At 36.9% G+C, this 18849-nt stretch overlaps 1 protein-coding gene across 1 annotated transcript in view; it reads right to left on the reverse strand.

Moving 5' to 3' along the window:
* Positions 1 to 18849, reverse strand: part of EPHA6 (EPH receptor A6) — a gene marked incomplete at its 5' end in the record, with an annotated part of 487187 nt that overhangs the window by 81029 nt on the left and 387309 nt on the right. Inside the window, one exon of the mRNA XM_082057768.1 lies at positions 928 to 1054. Within this exon, the coding sequence (XP_081913894.1) occupies positions 928 to 1054 (127 nt within the window). The remainder of the gene's footprint in view (positions 1 to 927; positions 1055 to 18849) is intronic.

Here is an 18849-nt window from a genome sequence, read left to right on the forward strand (position 1 = left end):
ATTTTACATAGAAATATGTGGTGTGGAAAGGAACAGAACTGAACTTTGATTCGGTTTTAACTATAATTAAGATACATGTATTTATTCTTAATTTATTGGCGTTGATGGAAGATGGTGCTTAATGGCTCCAGAAGAGAATGGACAACACATACAGCCTTTCTGGGAAAAAGTGCCTCTAACCTGTCCTACTTCCCCGTTTCAGCCCAGTATCTGACAGCAGCCCACCCACCCGGCATGGGGGTCTCATTCTTAGCCTACACTCAACCTCAAACCAACCTCTGGAGTCCCTCATGCCATCACACAGCTGTGGCTCTGCTGGGGACGTCGCCAGAGGCAGTGTGGAATACTGTGCTGGCAGCATAGGCAATGGGGTTTTCTCACGCATTTTAAGGCATTCATACTAGTTCAAATTGTGATAAAAGATACTAAAAAAAGTTAAGGCAGCTTTCACAAGCCACAAGTTGCAACTGCAGAAGCATATAAAGGATTCAAACACTATATCAGTACATGATTAAATTTTGCCTTTCCAAATTTGTTTTGCTTCCATGTTTTAGCAAGGGAATTTTTAGGCAAGAGTCATAGAGTTACATAAAATCTGGGATTTTATATAAACATTTTTGAAGTTATGACTCCCTGGTGTGCATGGGCATGCTTCATGGGGTGCATGGACAGAAGATACCAAGCCTTCTCTTTCTATATATAGGCTGACCACTTAACTACAGGTCAGTTTCCTTCACAGTTTCTCCTGTGCATTGATTGAGGAAAAGTAATTTATCTTTTCCATTTACTTTCAGTTCAGCTTTTTATTGGAAGGGGCATCTAATCTCCCTGTCTGACCAATACCAATTTTTTTTTTCCCTAAGATGTGTGGAGAGATGGGGCAAAGGGTGAAGGGAAAAATCGATGTGGGGGAATAGGGTGGAATACCTACCAGAAGAAATGCTGGGGGGTAAAGATCCACCCCCTGACACTGGATGTGAGGCCAGGATGCTATTTAAAAATCCCGCCCTCAGGAATCTCGAAAGAGACTTCACCCCAATGGTCGGAAAGGATCCTTTCAAAGAGATAAAAATTATCATTAATCAAATGACTTGTTCTTTGGCTGATAAAAGAAGTTGGCTGTTTAAAGAAAGAGTAACCAAACCTGTAAAAAGTTAACCATGGTTTCACTGGAACAGATATTATAAAAAACAGAGAAAAGTTTATATTTGTGTGGTTTTTTTTTTGTTTTTAACCAAGTCATATAATACACAGATTTAACCAGAAGGAGCTTGTTTTCTGCATACTTTGCAAATGGAGAATTCCAGCACTTCTAGGATGAATGGAAAAATTTGAGATTTTAAAGGCAAAATACACCTGTTGGATATTCATAATGCATTCCTGATGACTCTACTATACACACATTTTACAGTTTTGTACGCAAATCAAAGAGAGACTGGTAGAGTTGAAGCTATACCATCAAATCTGTGTTTTATACCAGTATCTTAAAGCCACCTGACAAAAGTCATGTCAGGCAAGGGGAGAAGGGGAACCAGAATTTGCAGCTATATTACTCGCTTCTGTGTCAGGGCAGTCAGAGCTTCTATCACGTCTCCCATCATCTGTCAATATACTGATGCAGGCAAAAGCCAGGAGTATAGACATGGCCCCTTTCTGCTTTGCTCTCACCAGAAGCTTTACACATTTTACGCTTTCAATAGAATAAACTCTATTGCCTAAATGTACAGCTTTATTTCTGGAGACAGAGATTATCTCATCCACCCCTTTTAAAAAAAGTACTTGTGACATATCTATTGTAGTGATGATAAATAAGGACTCTATATCATTTGATCCACTGTTTCAGCTTTCAGCATATGTACAGAGATCTAGGGGCATCATTTCAGCTAGCTCATGTTAGTGTTCAGTGAATGCCAGCGTCAAAGACTGATATGAAATGAGAGCTCTACACATTGGCTTAAAAGCACAGAGTCAAGATTCTCCCACCTTGCAATAAATTTAAATCAACAGCCAGAATGATTTTTGCACTTTTTCAAGTGTAATCAAGCAAGCATCCTTCCAAAAATTTAGGCAATGGTAAGTTTGTTTACATCACCTTACAGGTATTTAATATATGCTCTTTTAAGAGATATAAAACATGTTAATATTTATATACAATGAGAAAAAAAATGCCCCTCTTAAAATTTATGCAACAGTTGGTATTTTTTTTTTAACTAATAAAGATGTAGTGAGGAAAATCTAGCCTCAAAACACACATATGTATTTGCTGGACTTAAAGTAGCGTAAGAGATCTTTGGATTTTTCTCTTGTATTTTTGAAGAGTAGTACTCTTTCTCCTCAATACACTTGCCCTTTAAATTTGTTATTAGACTTGCTGCAGTCTGTGGAAAAATAATTCATTTAATTAGTGTTGTGGACGCAGCAGTTTTATAACTGATGGCTAAAGATAAAGCATAAAGGTTTTCCCTCTGGCCACTCCAGTAAAGCATTTGGCATTCTCGCAAAAGTGTTTCTAAATTCCATGGCTTAATTTTAAAATATTTTCAGAAGCGATCATGGATAGAGAGTCTAGAATGCAATACAGAGAAATTCAATTTTAAAATGGGAAATTGTCCCATTAAGTCCAAGATGTTTGGTACTAAAGAGTATCTTAAAATGTGAAGGCTAAATAATGAACAGATGAAGACTTCTCAAATAAAACTTTGCTTCTCTGTTTCAAAATATGAATTATACCAACCATAAAGTAGGCCCGCTGTGAGTCACATGCCATATGCGCAGACCTTCACAAAAGCCAAACAGCTTGAGCTTCACCATTGACATTTTCCTACATTTAAATGGTGTTAAATTGCAAATAACTCATTTCCTTGTAGTCTTACAATAACTTTGTTATAGAAAGTAATGAAGACCAAACCAAACTTATTTCACTTATTGTACATATTCAGAGAGAAAAACAAGGAGCAGCAAATTTTGGAGAAATACAACCTGTGAATATTAAGAAGAGAGCTAGAGGGCTAAAATTATTAAGGCTTTATAAGCAGCAAATTTCTAAAAGAATACATAATTCTTCTTTTTCTCTCACACACTTAAAAGGTAGGATTCAGTTGCATAAGCATAAATGCTTTGTGTCATTTGAGATGCTCTAGAAAATCTGAGACATGCACATTCAAGTGGCAGACATGATCCGCAGATCTTCGAAAGTGACCGCAAGAGGCAAAGCAGTAGTTAGGTATCTAAGAGTAGGCACCTAGTGTCATTTTAGGCAACTGAATCCCATCCAAATAGTCTACTGTCACCTCAAAAATGTCTTTCATTAAGTAGAATACAGCATTACAAGAACAAGACCTCATGTAATCTCTTCTAAAAGCCCACAAACAGCTTCTGAAAAGGACAAAGTTGGTAACCTTCAGCCCTGATCAGTAACCATTGACATAAATGCAAAGAAGAGGCTGAAAGTTCATTCCTCCTAAAACATGCATGGTCCTAAATTAAAATACAGCATATGCCCCACAATGAACAAATAGGTGTTTTTGGTATTATCACCTGAACAACGTGAATAGAGTACGAGAATCTGTTACATGCCTATATATGTGGAAGTTGATTATTGTTTCAGGTAGCTGAGAAAGAAAATTAATTCTTATAACTCCCATCAATCACCACCAGAAGGACAGAAGTTTGATAAGAACTTTGGGCATTTACAGTAATTTAGAATCTTTACTCAAATTTTACTTGTTTGGATAAACATTCATGAAATATTTGAAAGAAAATCTGCAATTGTATTCAAGACAGAAAGGGAGAAAGCTCTGTGCTAACACAACAAAGAAGAAAGGAGGTGGGAGCATGGTATTAAAGAGAAAAACCTTCTCAGAAAGATTATAAAATTCTGTGTGGAAATCAATGAAGAAGAATTGCATTTCCTTCTATCTGAACATTTTTTTTTTAATTGGACAATGAAGATGTGCTCTTTCCTCCTTTTTTTTTTTTTTTTAAATTTTATTTTATTTCCAAATTGGAAACATGCTTTGCTAAAAAAAAAGACCACAAAAAATGTGCCTGCTGCTTTTTATCCCTCTGCTTTATGCTCCAAATTGGAAAAGCAATATTTGTTTTTCAGAGGTGTACGCTAGCAAAATAAATCTTAATGCTTGACTTAAATAATCTCTTACAAGCAACCACACTGGACACTTTCAAGATGCTGGGATATTATTTCTTTAGTTGACAAACTTTCTTGAGAAATGCCATTATTTCAGTGCACATCATACAAAGACTAGTGCTTTGCACCCATTCTGTTGTTTTGTGCAAAAATTAACACTCATTATTTTTGCAGTAGGTGCAGTTACACCAATGGGAAGAACTTTTGGTATAAGGTATAATTGGTTCTAAACTGAGAGAAGGAGACATGAATATTAAGCCATGATTCCTCAGTGCCCTGAAATACAGCTGTTCTTTAACAGTTTACAGGCATGGTCTTATTGAGAAAAATAACCCACCTTTCCCTCCTCCATAGTTATGACATACGAGACTTATGCCACCTTAGCATGGGAAACTACATTAGTTACAGATATTAGTTGGAAAAGCACATTAAAATAGTAAAAATAGATGGCAATATTCTGAAAAGCTGACAGCTCATGAAGTATACACCATTTACTGAGTTCTGTGATACCAGCTTATAACTCAGTGTAAATTCTTCTGTTTCACAATTATTACAGCTAAGTGCTTGCGCTCAGAGGCAGCGGGGGAGGGCTGAATCAATTAGCCTGCCTTCCTTCTTCATCTGTTGTTCCAGGGGGAATATCATACCATAAATGGTAGAATTTGATAGGGAAGACACTGGTACAGCATCCTAAACTGGTGTGGTTTTAGTGGCATATTATCACACAGAGCAGAACGGCAAGAGTAGATAGTTGGGTAAAGGAAATACATCTGCTTAGTTCAGCTCTGGAGCACATACATTAATTCTCACGCATTTATTAGCACTTGCATTACAGCAGCACGGCCAGCCAGAAAGAACAGCCATTTCTCTCCACAACAAAGGCACATCCTGTGGCCTAGGGCTAGCAGCATTGTAACTGTGCTGAGGAGTCCTAGATCTACAAAGGAGAGAAAGTTCTGCCATGCGGCAATACAAGTACTGAAGAGATGAAAGGATGGATGGATGGATGGATGGATGGATGGATGGATGGATGAAGAGAATGGCACCAAACACACCCAGTGCAATACTGTGGAACACAATGGACTAGAGTGAAACACAACTTGTGTTTGAATGGGGAGGGGTGGAAGAACTATACTGAGAAGCACATAAAAGGAACTAAGTAACTTGCACTTTAAAACTCTGAGGGGGTGAGCAAGTTGAGGAACATTAACCAGCCATTATCTTTGCTGCAGACATAGAAACTTGCACCAGAGGACCCTCAGAATTTTTCACAGAAATGGAACACAGTTTTCTTCTGTCAATGACAGTACAAACCCATTCACATCCATCTGCTGACTTGAGTGCAAACATTCCCACCAGTTTCGTTCCCATATGCACTACAGTGCCAGCACAGCACCAGCCACCATCAGGGACCTACATCCCACCCTTTGCTCCTCACCAGCTGCTGGCTTCTTTGCCCGACTACCATCAGCAGCACTTGAGATGACGCCATGGCAGCCTCTGGGCACACAAGACTTGCAGAAATGGGATCTGAAGCTGTTAAATTGTGCAGGTACAGGCAGGCAGGGCCGTGAGGTTGTTCTGTTTGTGCCAGGGTCTCTGAGCCATGCTGGGGGCAAAGTAAGTGCTTTTTTTTATTCACTATAGCAATTGTACTTGTGTCACCTTAGTGCAACTTGTGAGATTTGCTTTTAAAAGGGAGAACATTTCTAGAGTCTCTGCATTGTGTATAATGACTTGGCTGAAGCAGGTTATCAGAAAGCCTACTGTAGATGTAGACTGCTCTTCAGCCCTGTTACTTGTTGTTGTTTCGTATTTATTACACTTTAGACTGATCCAATACTTTTGGCAGGTCAAATTCACCATTTCAGGTGCTGTGTCTTTTCAGGCATCTAACAGCTTCAAAGTCAAAAGCAGCCCTTTGGCAGTTTAATTTAATAAACTGGAAGGAGAAGTTCTAGAGAGGTCACAATTACTGTCAGTTATTTATTTTTATTAGTGCCATCTCTTTATTAGTACCATCAAAAGAAGACTTAAGTTTGTTATTCTTTTCCTATAGATTTTCTGTAGAATTTGAAAAAGAAAAAGAAAAAGGAAAAAAAAGCACAGTGTATTCAATGTTAAAAAAGTGGCTATTCATTTCTATATAGTCAGTTGTTTTGATGATTTTCTTACAGGGATTGTAAAATATAGCTAAGAGAAGTTCTTAGGAACTCTACAGATGAAGGCTTTGTGGAAGTGAGTCAAAGGGCTATAATGAGCTTTTTTTTCAGTTTGGCAGGAAGCAACTGAATGAATTCAGCATGTTTCCACTCCTAACTGCACCCTCATGAAGGCAGAACTGTAACATTTAGTAATGAAATACTAAATAACAGAATGTAGAAAGAGTTTTCCTGTTTCTGAATAGGGGAATTACCCAATGTTATCACTCAATGTCTGGCTGAGGGATGGCTTCTGTTATGAGCACCTTCCATTCTAAAATAAAACCTGCTTTTTATTGTTACTAGTGTTTCCTCAGGGAAGCTAGAAGAAGGTTGAGAGCATTTTTTCCAAAATTATTTGTAATATATCCATTATGGAAAGCACTGAAAACTGGTCAACTTTTCTCTCACATGATTTTATTGATTTATCCTTCCTAGACCACCTGGAATTGCACATTACTTTATAATCTTTTATGAGGGAACATGTGGAAGGTTTTAATGAGGAATAGCTTAATAAAACTTTGAAATTATGATGTCATATTCTGTAGAGCATTCAATAAGCTTGAGTTGGAATGGAAAAAAATAGATCAGAAACATGGCTAAGATTTAACCCTGGTGAATTTGTTGGACCATGTTTTCAGTACCTTTAGAAAGCACGGAGAGGATAGGCTTTTAACAAGTTATTTTAGAACTTTTTGATGCACACAAGCAAAAATGATAGTGTTATCCCTAAATTTTTACCTCCATAAATTATATGTCCTAGGATCACTAAACAGTGTTTTGCAATACATATCATAAAACATTAGAACACAACAACAAATAACAAAAATTAGTGTGCTCACCCCTACTGAAATCACAGAATAACAGAATGTTTGAGATCCTAAGGGACCTTTGGGGATCAGCCAGTCCAACCAAATCATGGGGAGATTTCCATTACTTTGCAAATAATACAGTGAAATCTTTTCAAGGCTAAATTTTGTCCTTGGATACCTAAGTCAGTAAAATCAAAACCTCTATGAAATGCATTTTGCTCTGCAGAGGTAAATGTGTACTCTAACGTTCAGCAGATTTTCAAAGGGTGGTCTAATTTCGTTTCCCCACATTCCACTCAAGTAAATGACATCATCTCAGAGCACTCACAAATAATTCTGTCACTTTCAAAAACTTGTAGGTCTTTATCTGCCTTTGTCTGAGCAACTTTTAAAGCAGCCTGAATTTTTAAACTCACTGTTTTAAAATCTAGACCTTGGAATCTTAACTCAAAGGAGAGAGTACCATTAGAATATTTAAATGTCCTAAATATGCAGCCAATATAAAACTCAGAATGTTCTTCATTTACTAAATAGACTTTGACTAATTTAATTAGAAACAGTAATTTCCTGACGTGTCCTCAAGAGAAATGATATCATTTATGCTAGTAGATTTAGCAAGATACCAAGGTGTATGAATAGAAGAAACAGGAAAACAAAATATAAACTACTGTTGGAGGGATGCAGCAACATCTCTATTACAAAACGAGGGTGCTCTTGCTAGTCCTTAAGATTAGAGATTAACTATACTGAGGGATCACTTCGGTCTTAGGATGTGCTGTGGATATATACTGCTGTTCAGACACCTGGAACAATCCAAAGCTCCTTTTGTCTGCCTTAGAATAACTACCTCACTTCAGTGGGTTTCAGCATCTCACTTCAAAAGATGACCCACATTTAACTTCAGTTCTGTGGCTTGAAAAATGCAGAAGGATCACAAGAACTTGTCTGCAACACCATCCATCAAAGCATGACCAGTTGCTTAATTTTTTGGGCTGCAGTTACGTAGCCATTGTTGGTGATTTCATCTAAGAATAAACTCTGCTGTGCGTTTAAAATTGAATTCGGCTCATCTCGAATTATGAGTATTACTCATGAAAAGTAAATGGATTTTCTGAATATTTGTGAGCAATCAAAACACACTTCAGGAAGAGCTCTCTAAGAAATTGTCATGGTTTAATTGCAAGGTGACAATAAACCATGGCAGATGCTCTCTGTTAACCCTTCACCCTCCCCGCATAGGAAAAATGATAAGGAAAAGGGAGGGAGACTTAGACTTGCAAGCTGGAAGAAGTTTTAAAATGCTTTACTAATGCTCCTAATAAATAGAGAAAATAATACAAAATATACAAAACCCAATCTTGAATATCCCTGCTAGCAGTGCCAGGTCTCAGGCCTCGGATTGCAGGGACGGCAGGCAGGGTGCTCTTCAGATGCTGGCCATGGTTGAAGAGAGCGAGGCCCTTGTGATCTCCCTCTTTTATAGGGTGTGTGATGTGTATGGGATGGAATACTCAGTTGGTCAGTTTTAGTCACCTGTTCTGTCTCCACCTCCTTGCAAATACACCCCTCTCAATTATGGGATGTTATTAGAATTCTTAGTTGTTATAGCAATAAATCTAAACATGAGCCTCTCCTGTATTCCATTGGCTGCTCTTATGAGTTTCGGGGTGCTGTGTCTGAGAAAACATGTAGCTAAATTCAGAAAAGTGCAGTTACTTAGAAGGTACTTTGAAGAACTGAGCTGAAAGGAAAAACCCCTAAAAGAGAATTGGTCTTGTTAACAAAACCAGGACAGAATTTGAACAAGCTTCATCACATATTTCTCCTGAATAGTCTTAAAAAACGGAATATAAGATGCTTAAAATTTCTCTTTTTGCTCTATCTTAGGGAAGTTGTGTGCACTTGAAAATTCTATTTTGGAAAAAAAGGGTCATTTTTTTCCCTGCTGTTCTGCATAAGTTTCTCTCAGAAAAGACTGAAGAGTAACATCCTACTGCACAACATCCCCAGCAGGACAGCTCTTTTTCAAAAGTCAGCTGCCATCATTCTCAGTAGGACAGCAATTGTATCTTGCCTACAGTTAGGTGATTTTTCTTAGAAGTGCATCAGTCTTTCAAAGTACTCACGGAGCCCAGATTCACAAACGGCTCTTGAAGAGAGCCATTAGATCGCTGGAAACAATAGGATGCAGTAGCATCCCGCAAAAAAATGCTGTAACCAAAATATATGTGGTGCAGATGTGCCCTAAGAGCACACATGTGGAGGACAACTCTAAGAAATCCATGGAGCAGAAGATTGTGCATTTGTTGAAGAATCAGCTTTCAGTTACAAACAATGGGAAAAGGTACTAAAACTTCCTAAAGAGCTCTTTTTAAAAGCTTTGGATCAGAAATACTTATTAGAAAAAACAGAAGAGAGAGGAACACTAGAAATACATCTATCTGGAAGAAGGAAAAATATGTAGGGAGATATGTGTGCTTCGCAGAAAATAAAAGTGCAAGCAAAAGGGGGGGACAGAAGGACTGATGAAAGATCTTAGCACAGAGGTTTGGAGGAGATTTGGATATATATTTACCTGTTTTGGATTGGCCTAGCTGTGACAAACAACTGTATATTCAACTTAATCAATCCATATGTTCTGGCTAGCTTGTAACTTGCTTTTTTCTTAAAATAAGAGCTTTAATAATTTCAGTAGAAATGCAAGGAAATACAAAATGAACATGCTCTATGATGTTTAGAAGAAATAAAGATTACAAAGCCTAGAATAATTTTTAGTATTTTGTAATTCTAGGACAGTGCAACGATTTTGAAGGGCCTTATCTGAGATTTTTAATATTCAGTAATAAACTGCATTTAAAGTATTAGGAATTACTGTAAACATTTCTTAACTCTTATTAGTCATATTAATATTTATATAAGACTGGGAATTTCCATTAAAAAAATACTTAAGGTTTAACAGGCCTTGTACAGTGAAGTACACCCATGTACTTCAGTGAACCTGAGCCTGTACTTGCAATGTGTATTATGAAACACATGAAGGAATTTTAATGTTAACCCTCCTTCCTTTTCTGCTTTTGCCCGGAGGCCAGGGGAGACTTAGCGTTGGCTTTGTTTGATCTAGTGTGGGGATAGAGGCACTGCCATGACACCAGCACTGCTGGATTTGTGATGGCCTCGTGGAAACACTATACAAACGCATAGGTTTGTCTCTTTTAGTATCCAAGCAATATTCTTGGGAAGAGCAGGGAAGCTTTCTGGCACCCAGCCTCAACACAATAATCTGAAGAAGGGTTTGTGTGTCTGAAACCATTTCTCTTATCTTCTCTACTGGCAATAAGTAATAATAATGAAAAAGAACATTTTTCTACAAATGCTGCTTTGCTTATTTTCCGTATGAGGTGTTTGCATGATAGCACAATGAGTAGTTCAGGTGTATGGATTATTTATTTCCATGTTTTTTTGGGTTTACTTTTCAGCTTCATTTTAACTCTGATTTTCCTTAATTTTATCAGTTTGAGAATAATAAAAAGCATCTACATATTCTGGCCTCATTTCTGAGAAGCAGACCACTATAACCTAGTTCTTGGCAAAATATTTTAAAAGGCCTGCCCCTCCATATCAAGTCCCCTAATCTCTGCTCCAGACTTAAATTTAGGGGGGGTCTATCTGTAACGTGAAGAAGATGAAAACTTGGAAGGGCAAAACTGCTGTTCAGGTCTTCAACCTTAATTAACATAACCTTGAGATCCTTGTGAAAGACAATGCTTTCCTATGAACCTGAAGTGCTGGAGTTCTCCTAGCTCTTGGTTGGCAGAAGGTAATAAATCCAGATTTAGGAATATTTACTCAGAATGAGACTATTTTAGAAAATCCCAATTATACCAAGTTTTGGCTTTACTTATGACTTCTCTGGGAGAAAAAGCAAATGTTGAAAGAAGCTTACAATTCCTAGGGAGGAACTGATGGAAGTTACAGAATATTTGAGTAGAATATTAGCATCTAGTCTAATTTCCCCTGTTGCTTCTAGACAAACAGGCAATTTGGGGAAAAAAAAATGAGGGAATTGTTTGAAAGGACTTCTACAAACGTTATAGCCATTTATTTTGTGATGTGTTAAATGCCTATGCATACTGAAGTTCTGGTTGCTGAGAAGACTTGGTGTGACAACATTAATATGATAAAGGCTTTTAACAGCAATAACAACTGTTGTGTTGAATCACCTTTGTAGTCTTAATGGAATAGTAATTGGAAATACAGTTCTTCTGTTATGGGTTAAAACAATCTGTGTATGTTTAAGCTGTCTATTAAATAAGAATTTTTCAGTCAGTGCTCAAACTGAAACTAGCTTTAGTACAATGCTAAGCAAGAACTCTGAAATTTTTATGTATTTATTGTTATGTATGATACCCAGAGCACTATTCCAAGTATTGTATGCTGCATATTTGGATTTAACAATCATGCATGTATTATCAAATTAGATGGAAACAAAATACTTTAAAATTACAGCGTTTGTAAAAGAAAAAAACAAGCCTGCAATATTGGCCCAAACCTTTGTGATTAATTTTGTTCACCATGACTTTGGGAAATGATTAACCCATTAATAATTAGCAATATAAATTTCATTTCAGTCATCTTTTGATTACCCAGGTTTGGTGATTTTGGAAGGAAAGATTCTGAGCAAAATTTGAGCAGTCCTATGACATGGAATTCATCATTTAAGGCAGGAACCTCCCATGTGAAATGTCGATGAAGTTTTATAAATGGGATGGTTAAGAACTTCCAGGGGCTTTTAAATTTTTAGATGTCCTTTTTCATGTTATTTCCATAAAAAGGGAGATAATAGGTTTTAATTTTGTGAGTTTTAATTTTGTGAGTGAGTGAAATAGCTTTTAATGGGTGACATTTGAAGATGAATGAATTCATGCAGCCTGCTGTATATTCTGTAGTTCTGCAATTAAAGCTCTGATTATCTACTCTTTTAGCCTTGCTAGCCTGTAACAGTATGAACAAGGAGTAGGAAATAAATGCTTTCCACTTTTAGACAGTAATTAGTATCATTGAAAAAAAAGCTTAATGTTTTTAGTAAAGAAAAACACTTAGGGCTGAAGCTCCAAAAAAGTCAATTGACTAAAAGTTATTTTTTGTTAAACAAATGTAGAGTATAAATTCAGGGTGAGGATTACTTTCACAATTCACATTTCACTAATATAAATGAAATTAAGTACAAAGTTTTGATTTTCTTCTTGGTTACAAACACCAAGTGACTCTCTCAAATAAGTGATGCCAAGATTAGAAGCAAGAATAGTCTTGCCATTATCTTGACCTCAGATGAACTCTTTGATTAGAAATGTATTATATATTGCTTTACATTTACAAATCTATATGCCAGATAACAAAACCTCTACGCCTATGCTCAGTGAAGGTGTCTCAGCCCACACGTGATAACCCATGTTAGAAGCCAGGTTCTAGGCAGCTCCTGTACCTATCTGATGGGCATATGCACAGGCATTCTGCTTCCTTTTTCTGTAAAATACTGCTGACCAAAGAGAATTAGTTGTGCTTGTTACTGATTTCTTTGTGGATATCAGTGTATTCAGAGGATTTTTTTTCTCACATTCAAAGACCACTTGGTGTTAAGGGTGAATGCCATGTAGTAAAACCTCTCTCATCTGATCTTCCCTGTGCTAGTTTGGCAACAGTGATTCTGGCAAGAATAATTTTGTGCAGTCAGTGATTACATATGCACGAAGTCATAGTTTTCAATTCTTATAAAGGCATTCATTGAAAATTGGAATTGCCAGTCATATATAAAAGAGCAGAACAGTGTTTTTATGCCGAAGAATGTCCTCAACTACAGCTGGGAGGAGAAAAGCAGAAAAAAGAGTAGAGACCCCTTCCCAAAGTGGCAAGCTACTGTCAGTCTAGGGAGAAATTAACAAGTTTGTGTTGTTTCAGGAAGAAAGGAAATAAATTATGTGAATTCAAGCAACGGTACAGTAGTTTGTTTCAGATTTCTATTATGAAAGTTCTGTACTACGCTACTCTAGATGAAATATTGAAATGAAGTAATTATCAGTTAAACTGATTTACTTTCAAATTTTATTCTGCAGAAATTACCTTGTTAAAGTTTAGTAGAAGAATGACAATATTTACCGATGTATGTAGTCATGAATCTATTCTGGAATGTCAGACTGAATATATGTGAGACTTAAAATGTGTTTACAGGATTGCCATTAGTGTTTTGTGCCTAAATTAAGAATATGATTAAACTGAAAACTCTTGTACTGGTTTTGCTGGGATTGAGTTAATTTCCTTCACAGTAGCAAGAATCTCTTATTTTTAATACCTAGCACCATCTTTGGTTTGTATTTAGTATGAGAATAATGTGATAACACACTAAACTTCACACACCTTTGCCTGGTGTAGAATTATTTTTTTCTTTCCAGTAGCTAGGCAGTATTTTGAAGCTGGTATTAAAAGAATGTGTTGCCAAAGAGACCAAGGAATTTTTCAACTTCCCAGCTGCAGGTGCACATAGCAGGTGTGAGGAAGCACAGACAGGACAGCACCTAGACTGACATCCAGGCTGGCTAATGAGATATTCCCTACCATTAGCATCATGTTCTCTATATAGCTGGAACTGTCTTTTCTGCCTTTCTTTTCTTCTGGGATACACTGTTCAAGACTGAGGTGTTCTCTTTTCAAGGACAATTGTGTTCAGCATGAACTGCTGTCCAGGTCTTCGTTCTTTCAGGATCAGCTATACGAGACCAGTGTTCATGATCACTGCTTGGGATTGTGCTGGGTATCACCAGGTTATGAGCAATTGCCCTGTGCATCACTTGTTCTGTATGTGGGGCTTTTTCCTCTTCTTTTGCTGTCCTATTAAGATGTTCATATCTCAAGCCACGAGTTTCAGTCCTCCATTTTGATTCTCTCCCCCATCCTACTTGGGTGGTGGGGGGTGAGCAAGCAGCTGCATGGTCCTAGTCACTCACTGGCATTAAACCACAACAGCTCTATAAACTCACACCATCTAATTATAGTGTTTATTTTTTTTTTCTTTTTAAACATTCTTCTCTTTCAATTGTGTCCCCCTTAACAGTTATCCCTCTTAACAGTTTATCATCTACTCCTGATTTATAAGCAGTGCCAAGGGTATGTTTATCTGTGAAGAAATGAAAGATTTAAGAAGCGGTATTTTTTACAAACTCTATTTCCAACCAAAACTTCAAGAGTCTGGAATGGATCCCAGACAGTTTGCATCTACATTATTGATTCATCCAGAACCTGAACTATGTACGTATTAAGAATCAGAAAGATAATTATACTCTGTGAAAAGGATACAGCAAGACTCACAGTAGGGAGGAAGTAAAGGAAGGAATTTGGAGGTCAGGAATACAGAAAGAACATAATGATGGGCTGAGTTAATAGATTCTCAATAAACAGTTTATAGATGAAAACTCTATCAAAATGATGGCAATACATTCTGTGAATGTTGATGACAGTGCTAGAAGAATGGTGGATACAGAAATAATTTATCTGCCTTGGTTGGAGCTGCAAGGCTGAGTGAGATCAGGAAGCAAAATGTGCGGGTGTGTGTTCACTGCAAACCTCTGTCATTAAAGTTCTCACTTGCTCTCCAGAGCAGAACACAGAAAACACATGGCACTTTTCAACAGATCATAACTCAAACAAGTCTGAACAGATTTTCATTGCATTATATGATTGTTCCACTTCCAGATTTCAAAGATTTCTTGCTAATTACTGAAAACTATTACTTTCAGCTGCTTTTACATCTGTACACTGGAAAACTAATCTGCACATGGGAAGCATGGCCCAACTTGCAATATTCCATGCAAGTGCTTTGATTCCTGTGTGAGAAGGATGTGTCTGGTTTCTCTTCCTTACTCACAGAAACCTATCTGCAGTTTGCTAAGACAAACTGGTATTACCTCCTTCTCAAGAAGTTCCTTTCCTGTTGTCTTCTGCTCTCTTTCTGTCCCATCCAAAGCATTACAAGTGCAGTTGTTTATAACAATCATTGCATTAGAAAGATGATGTTGTAAATAACCAAAGGTTTTTTTTCCTCATATCCAACTCTCATGTTTCCATAAAATAAAATATCAGATCTTTTATATGAGAAAATTACCAATCCATACTTCAATTCTTCTTCTTCATATGAATCTGCTGTTAAAGATATCTCACGCTTGTTGTCTTCCATTAGAAATTTAGGTATGACCTGTTAAGCTGTAGTAAAGACAAACTCTTGAGGCAGAGATTTATACAAGAGACCATGGGTGATATCTGGACAACCACTACCATAACTACCTGATGAACTAGCAGTTCCCTGGGGCTGATGGTCTCCCTATTTTGGGGTGACAAGACTGATCACAAGGCTCTTTCTTACCCTAGTTCAGGTAAATCTACGGACTATAACTTGTCCTTACATATTAACCTGTACCACATTGCTGGCATTCTCCCTTAAACTAATTACTGATGCTGGCCTTGATGATTTTAAAGGTCTTTTCCTACCTAAATGATTGTATGATAAATGACTTTGTAAGTCCCCACAATAACCTCTTCCTATATGTAAAGCAGTAGGCTTATCCCAAGAATGAGAGAAATGCAAACAAAACTGTGAGGGTGAATGGGAACTTTTCATCCACAAGGAAATTCTAGGCAACATTAAGTTAATACACTGAGATTAACTTTGTGTCAAATTGAAAGCACCAGGGATGTATTATTAGTTTGATGCATGCATGTAAGTTTGAGTTTAGTTAAGCCAGTGAGAATGGCAGCTGTTTCTCTTAAAAAAAATAATAACAAAGTAACAATAGGGATTTAACAGTCACCATTATTATGTCTCCCATCTTTCATCTTTTGACCTCATGGAGAAGCTGTGTTCCTTGGTATCAGACATGAATCTAGACAAAACATCTGCCATAGGACATAAACATCATATTATCTCTATTATTTTGATATCTAATCTAGATTTCTCCCATAAAAGTGCAGTCTTAGTGTAACATCTTAACTCAAAAGGTCATGAAACAGGGAAAACTTGATATGATATGGCTTCTACCCTAAGCAAGACACATCTGTTAGCTTATTTTCAAGAACCAACTGTAATCCATGAAAATATAGAAATATATTCCCCTAACTATGACAGCCTTCCTGGTACAAGTTCTTATTTCAATGCAGCCTACAGTAGCTTTATTGCCAGTCTTTCATTCTTTAGGTGACTGGTAATACAAGTACTGCAACTGGAAACTAAGAGACTAATGGCAGCACAAAAGAAAGAAAGGTAGTAAGCGAAGTACCTTAAGGCAATGAGCCATCAGTCCTGACTGCATTACATCACAATCCATACAAGTGATGTGACTTAACTCTTTCTTTAGTACTTACCTCAAATTTCCCCAGGCTAGAGTATCACAATTGAGCTGATAAGGTGTAAATAAGGACTTTCATTTCCTACTTTCAGATGATGTAAACACTCTTGTGATTTGAAGTTTGGCAGATATGTGCTAGATGCACAAGACATTCATCCACAAGAATGCGGTTAAAGTTGATAATTCTTTCATTGCTCTGTGGCAGGAAAATGCCCATTGATGTTTCTATACCATGGCCAAATTCAATAAAATTAATTTATCGTGGCAGTGAAGAAATGAGTTTTAAGTTTGATTTGGTTTTTGTTATTGTTGTCTGTACTAATTCAGTTGCCTTATCTTCCACACTTCGTAACTAACATGCCCCAGATGAACAACTACTAAATTCCTTGTGTCTATACAATGACTCATTGTTCTAGGATTTTCTAATTCCATCAATATTCTCTCCAATTTTATGGCTTAGTTTATTTATTCTGTCTTGGGAATTCAAAAACATTACCCATTTATTTTTGAGATTTTTACCATTCATACCTGATTTTACATGCTTTGCAACCTCATCCTCAACAGCTCCATGAGGAACTTTCGGAGAAATCTATATTTGCAAGAAATTTATGTTATCATTTGAAGGTCTTGGCTGAATTTGCAAAATAGAAGTTATTAAGAAAGAAGGGTTAATTTTAATCAGCTATTGCAATGAATATAGCTGTACGATTTTTTGAAGTGTTTTGGCTTTTCTGGTTTTCTAATGAACCAGACGTGATAACATGTGAATTAAGCAATGTCCACTGGCATTTAACTAAGCTGCATCTCCCAGAAATTTCACTATGCTGGTACTGTGGAGGTATTTCACAAGCATATACTGGGCAGTACAGATGGATGTGTGTGACTGCATATGATAGTCATGATGATCCCCGAAACATATAATGAACACCTGTCTGTATCCTGTAGATGGAATTAACTGAAAAGATGAAACAGAACACACAACTTTTGCACATGGTAATGACAATTTGATTTGCAGTTCACTGTTTTGCTGCTGGTCTGCATATGTTTTTAGAATAACAAAAAGTTATAAGAGTTGTAGGTATCAAGACTTAAATCAGTTTCAGTTTTACTTGATCAAGTTATGCCTCATGAAGTTTACCACAGCACAATGGATTAAAAAGGAAAGAGGACTCAGTCAGACTAACTCCATTCCTTAGAACCAGAAATAATAATTAAAACATTTCCAAATACAGGATGGCAAAGTGGTATGTGACAACCTGCACACATTTCTCAAGAGCAAATACCACACCAGCCTCATTTCTGCCCACGATAAACAGCTCTCATAGATAGAAGAGTGACAGTAATATCATATATGTGTATCCCAGATGGGTCACAGTCAAGAGAATGCACCACTGTTTCCTATTCAGATGAAAGTACTGCACATTCAGGGTAATAACAGTTGGGGAACTGTCCTCAGTGGTTCATTGGAAAGATACGAACAGTACGGTCCAAGGTTTTGCTACTGTTCTGTTTTCTCCTTAATGAGTGTGATGCAGGAACTGTGTGTTTCTAAATCTAAGAAAAGACAGCAAAATAGAAGGAGCTTGTGAAGATAAGGTTCAGAAGGCAAATTGACTTAGCATGCCAGGGAAATGTGTGAGAAAAGACAGAACAAAATTCTGGAAGACAAAGCAGGTCAATGGAGGCGGCAGTAAACAACCACATGAATACATCCTGGAGGAAAGACTGAACAGCCAAACGTTTCACAGAGAAGGATCTATAGGTAATAATAAATCAAAATAAATCCTAACAATGGTTGCTATTGAAAACCACACATATTTAAATATGAGTAACAGAGTTTACATTTAAAACAATTATTTCCTGTTTGCTAGTGGAAGGTAAGGCTCATCATCAACTGCATCCACTCTTGAAAGCCATACTTTAAAAATATATTAATTGTCTGGAAAGAGTCCAAAGGAAAGCATTAAGAATGACCACAGATCTAGCAAACATATACTATGAAGAAAGACTTGACAAAACCTGGGTGATTTACTGAAGACAGTAGAGACATTAAAATGGTCTACAAATGTAAAATAATGTTGCAAAGAGGAAAAGCATAAACTCCTCCACCACAGACAGGAAAAGAGTTAAAGGCTTTAAGGGGCAGCAAAAAAAAAAAAAAAAAAAAATTCAATTTAACACAAAAAAGGTTAAGTTAAACATTCAACAGATTGCCCAGGGAGGCTATGGAATCTTCACCAGCAGGGATTTCTAAGAATAGGATAGGCAACCATCTATCCAGACTAGTTTAAATATAATTG

The sequence above is a fragment of the Streptopelia decaocto genome (assembly GCF_964273445.1).
Source record: "Streptopelia decaocto genome assembly, chromosome: 1".
NCBI classification, from domain to species: domain Eukaryota; kingdom Metazoa; phylum Chordata; class Aves; order Columbiformes; family Columbidae; genus Streptopelia; species Streptopelia decaocto.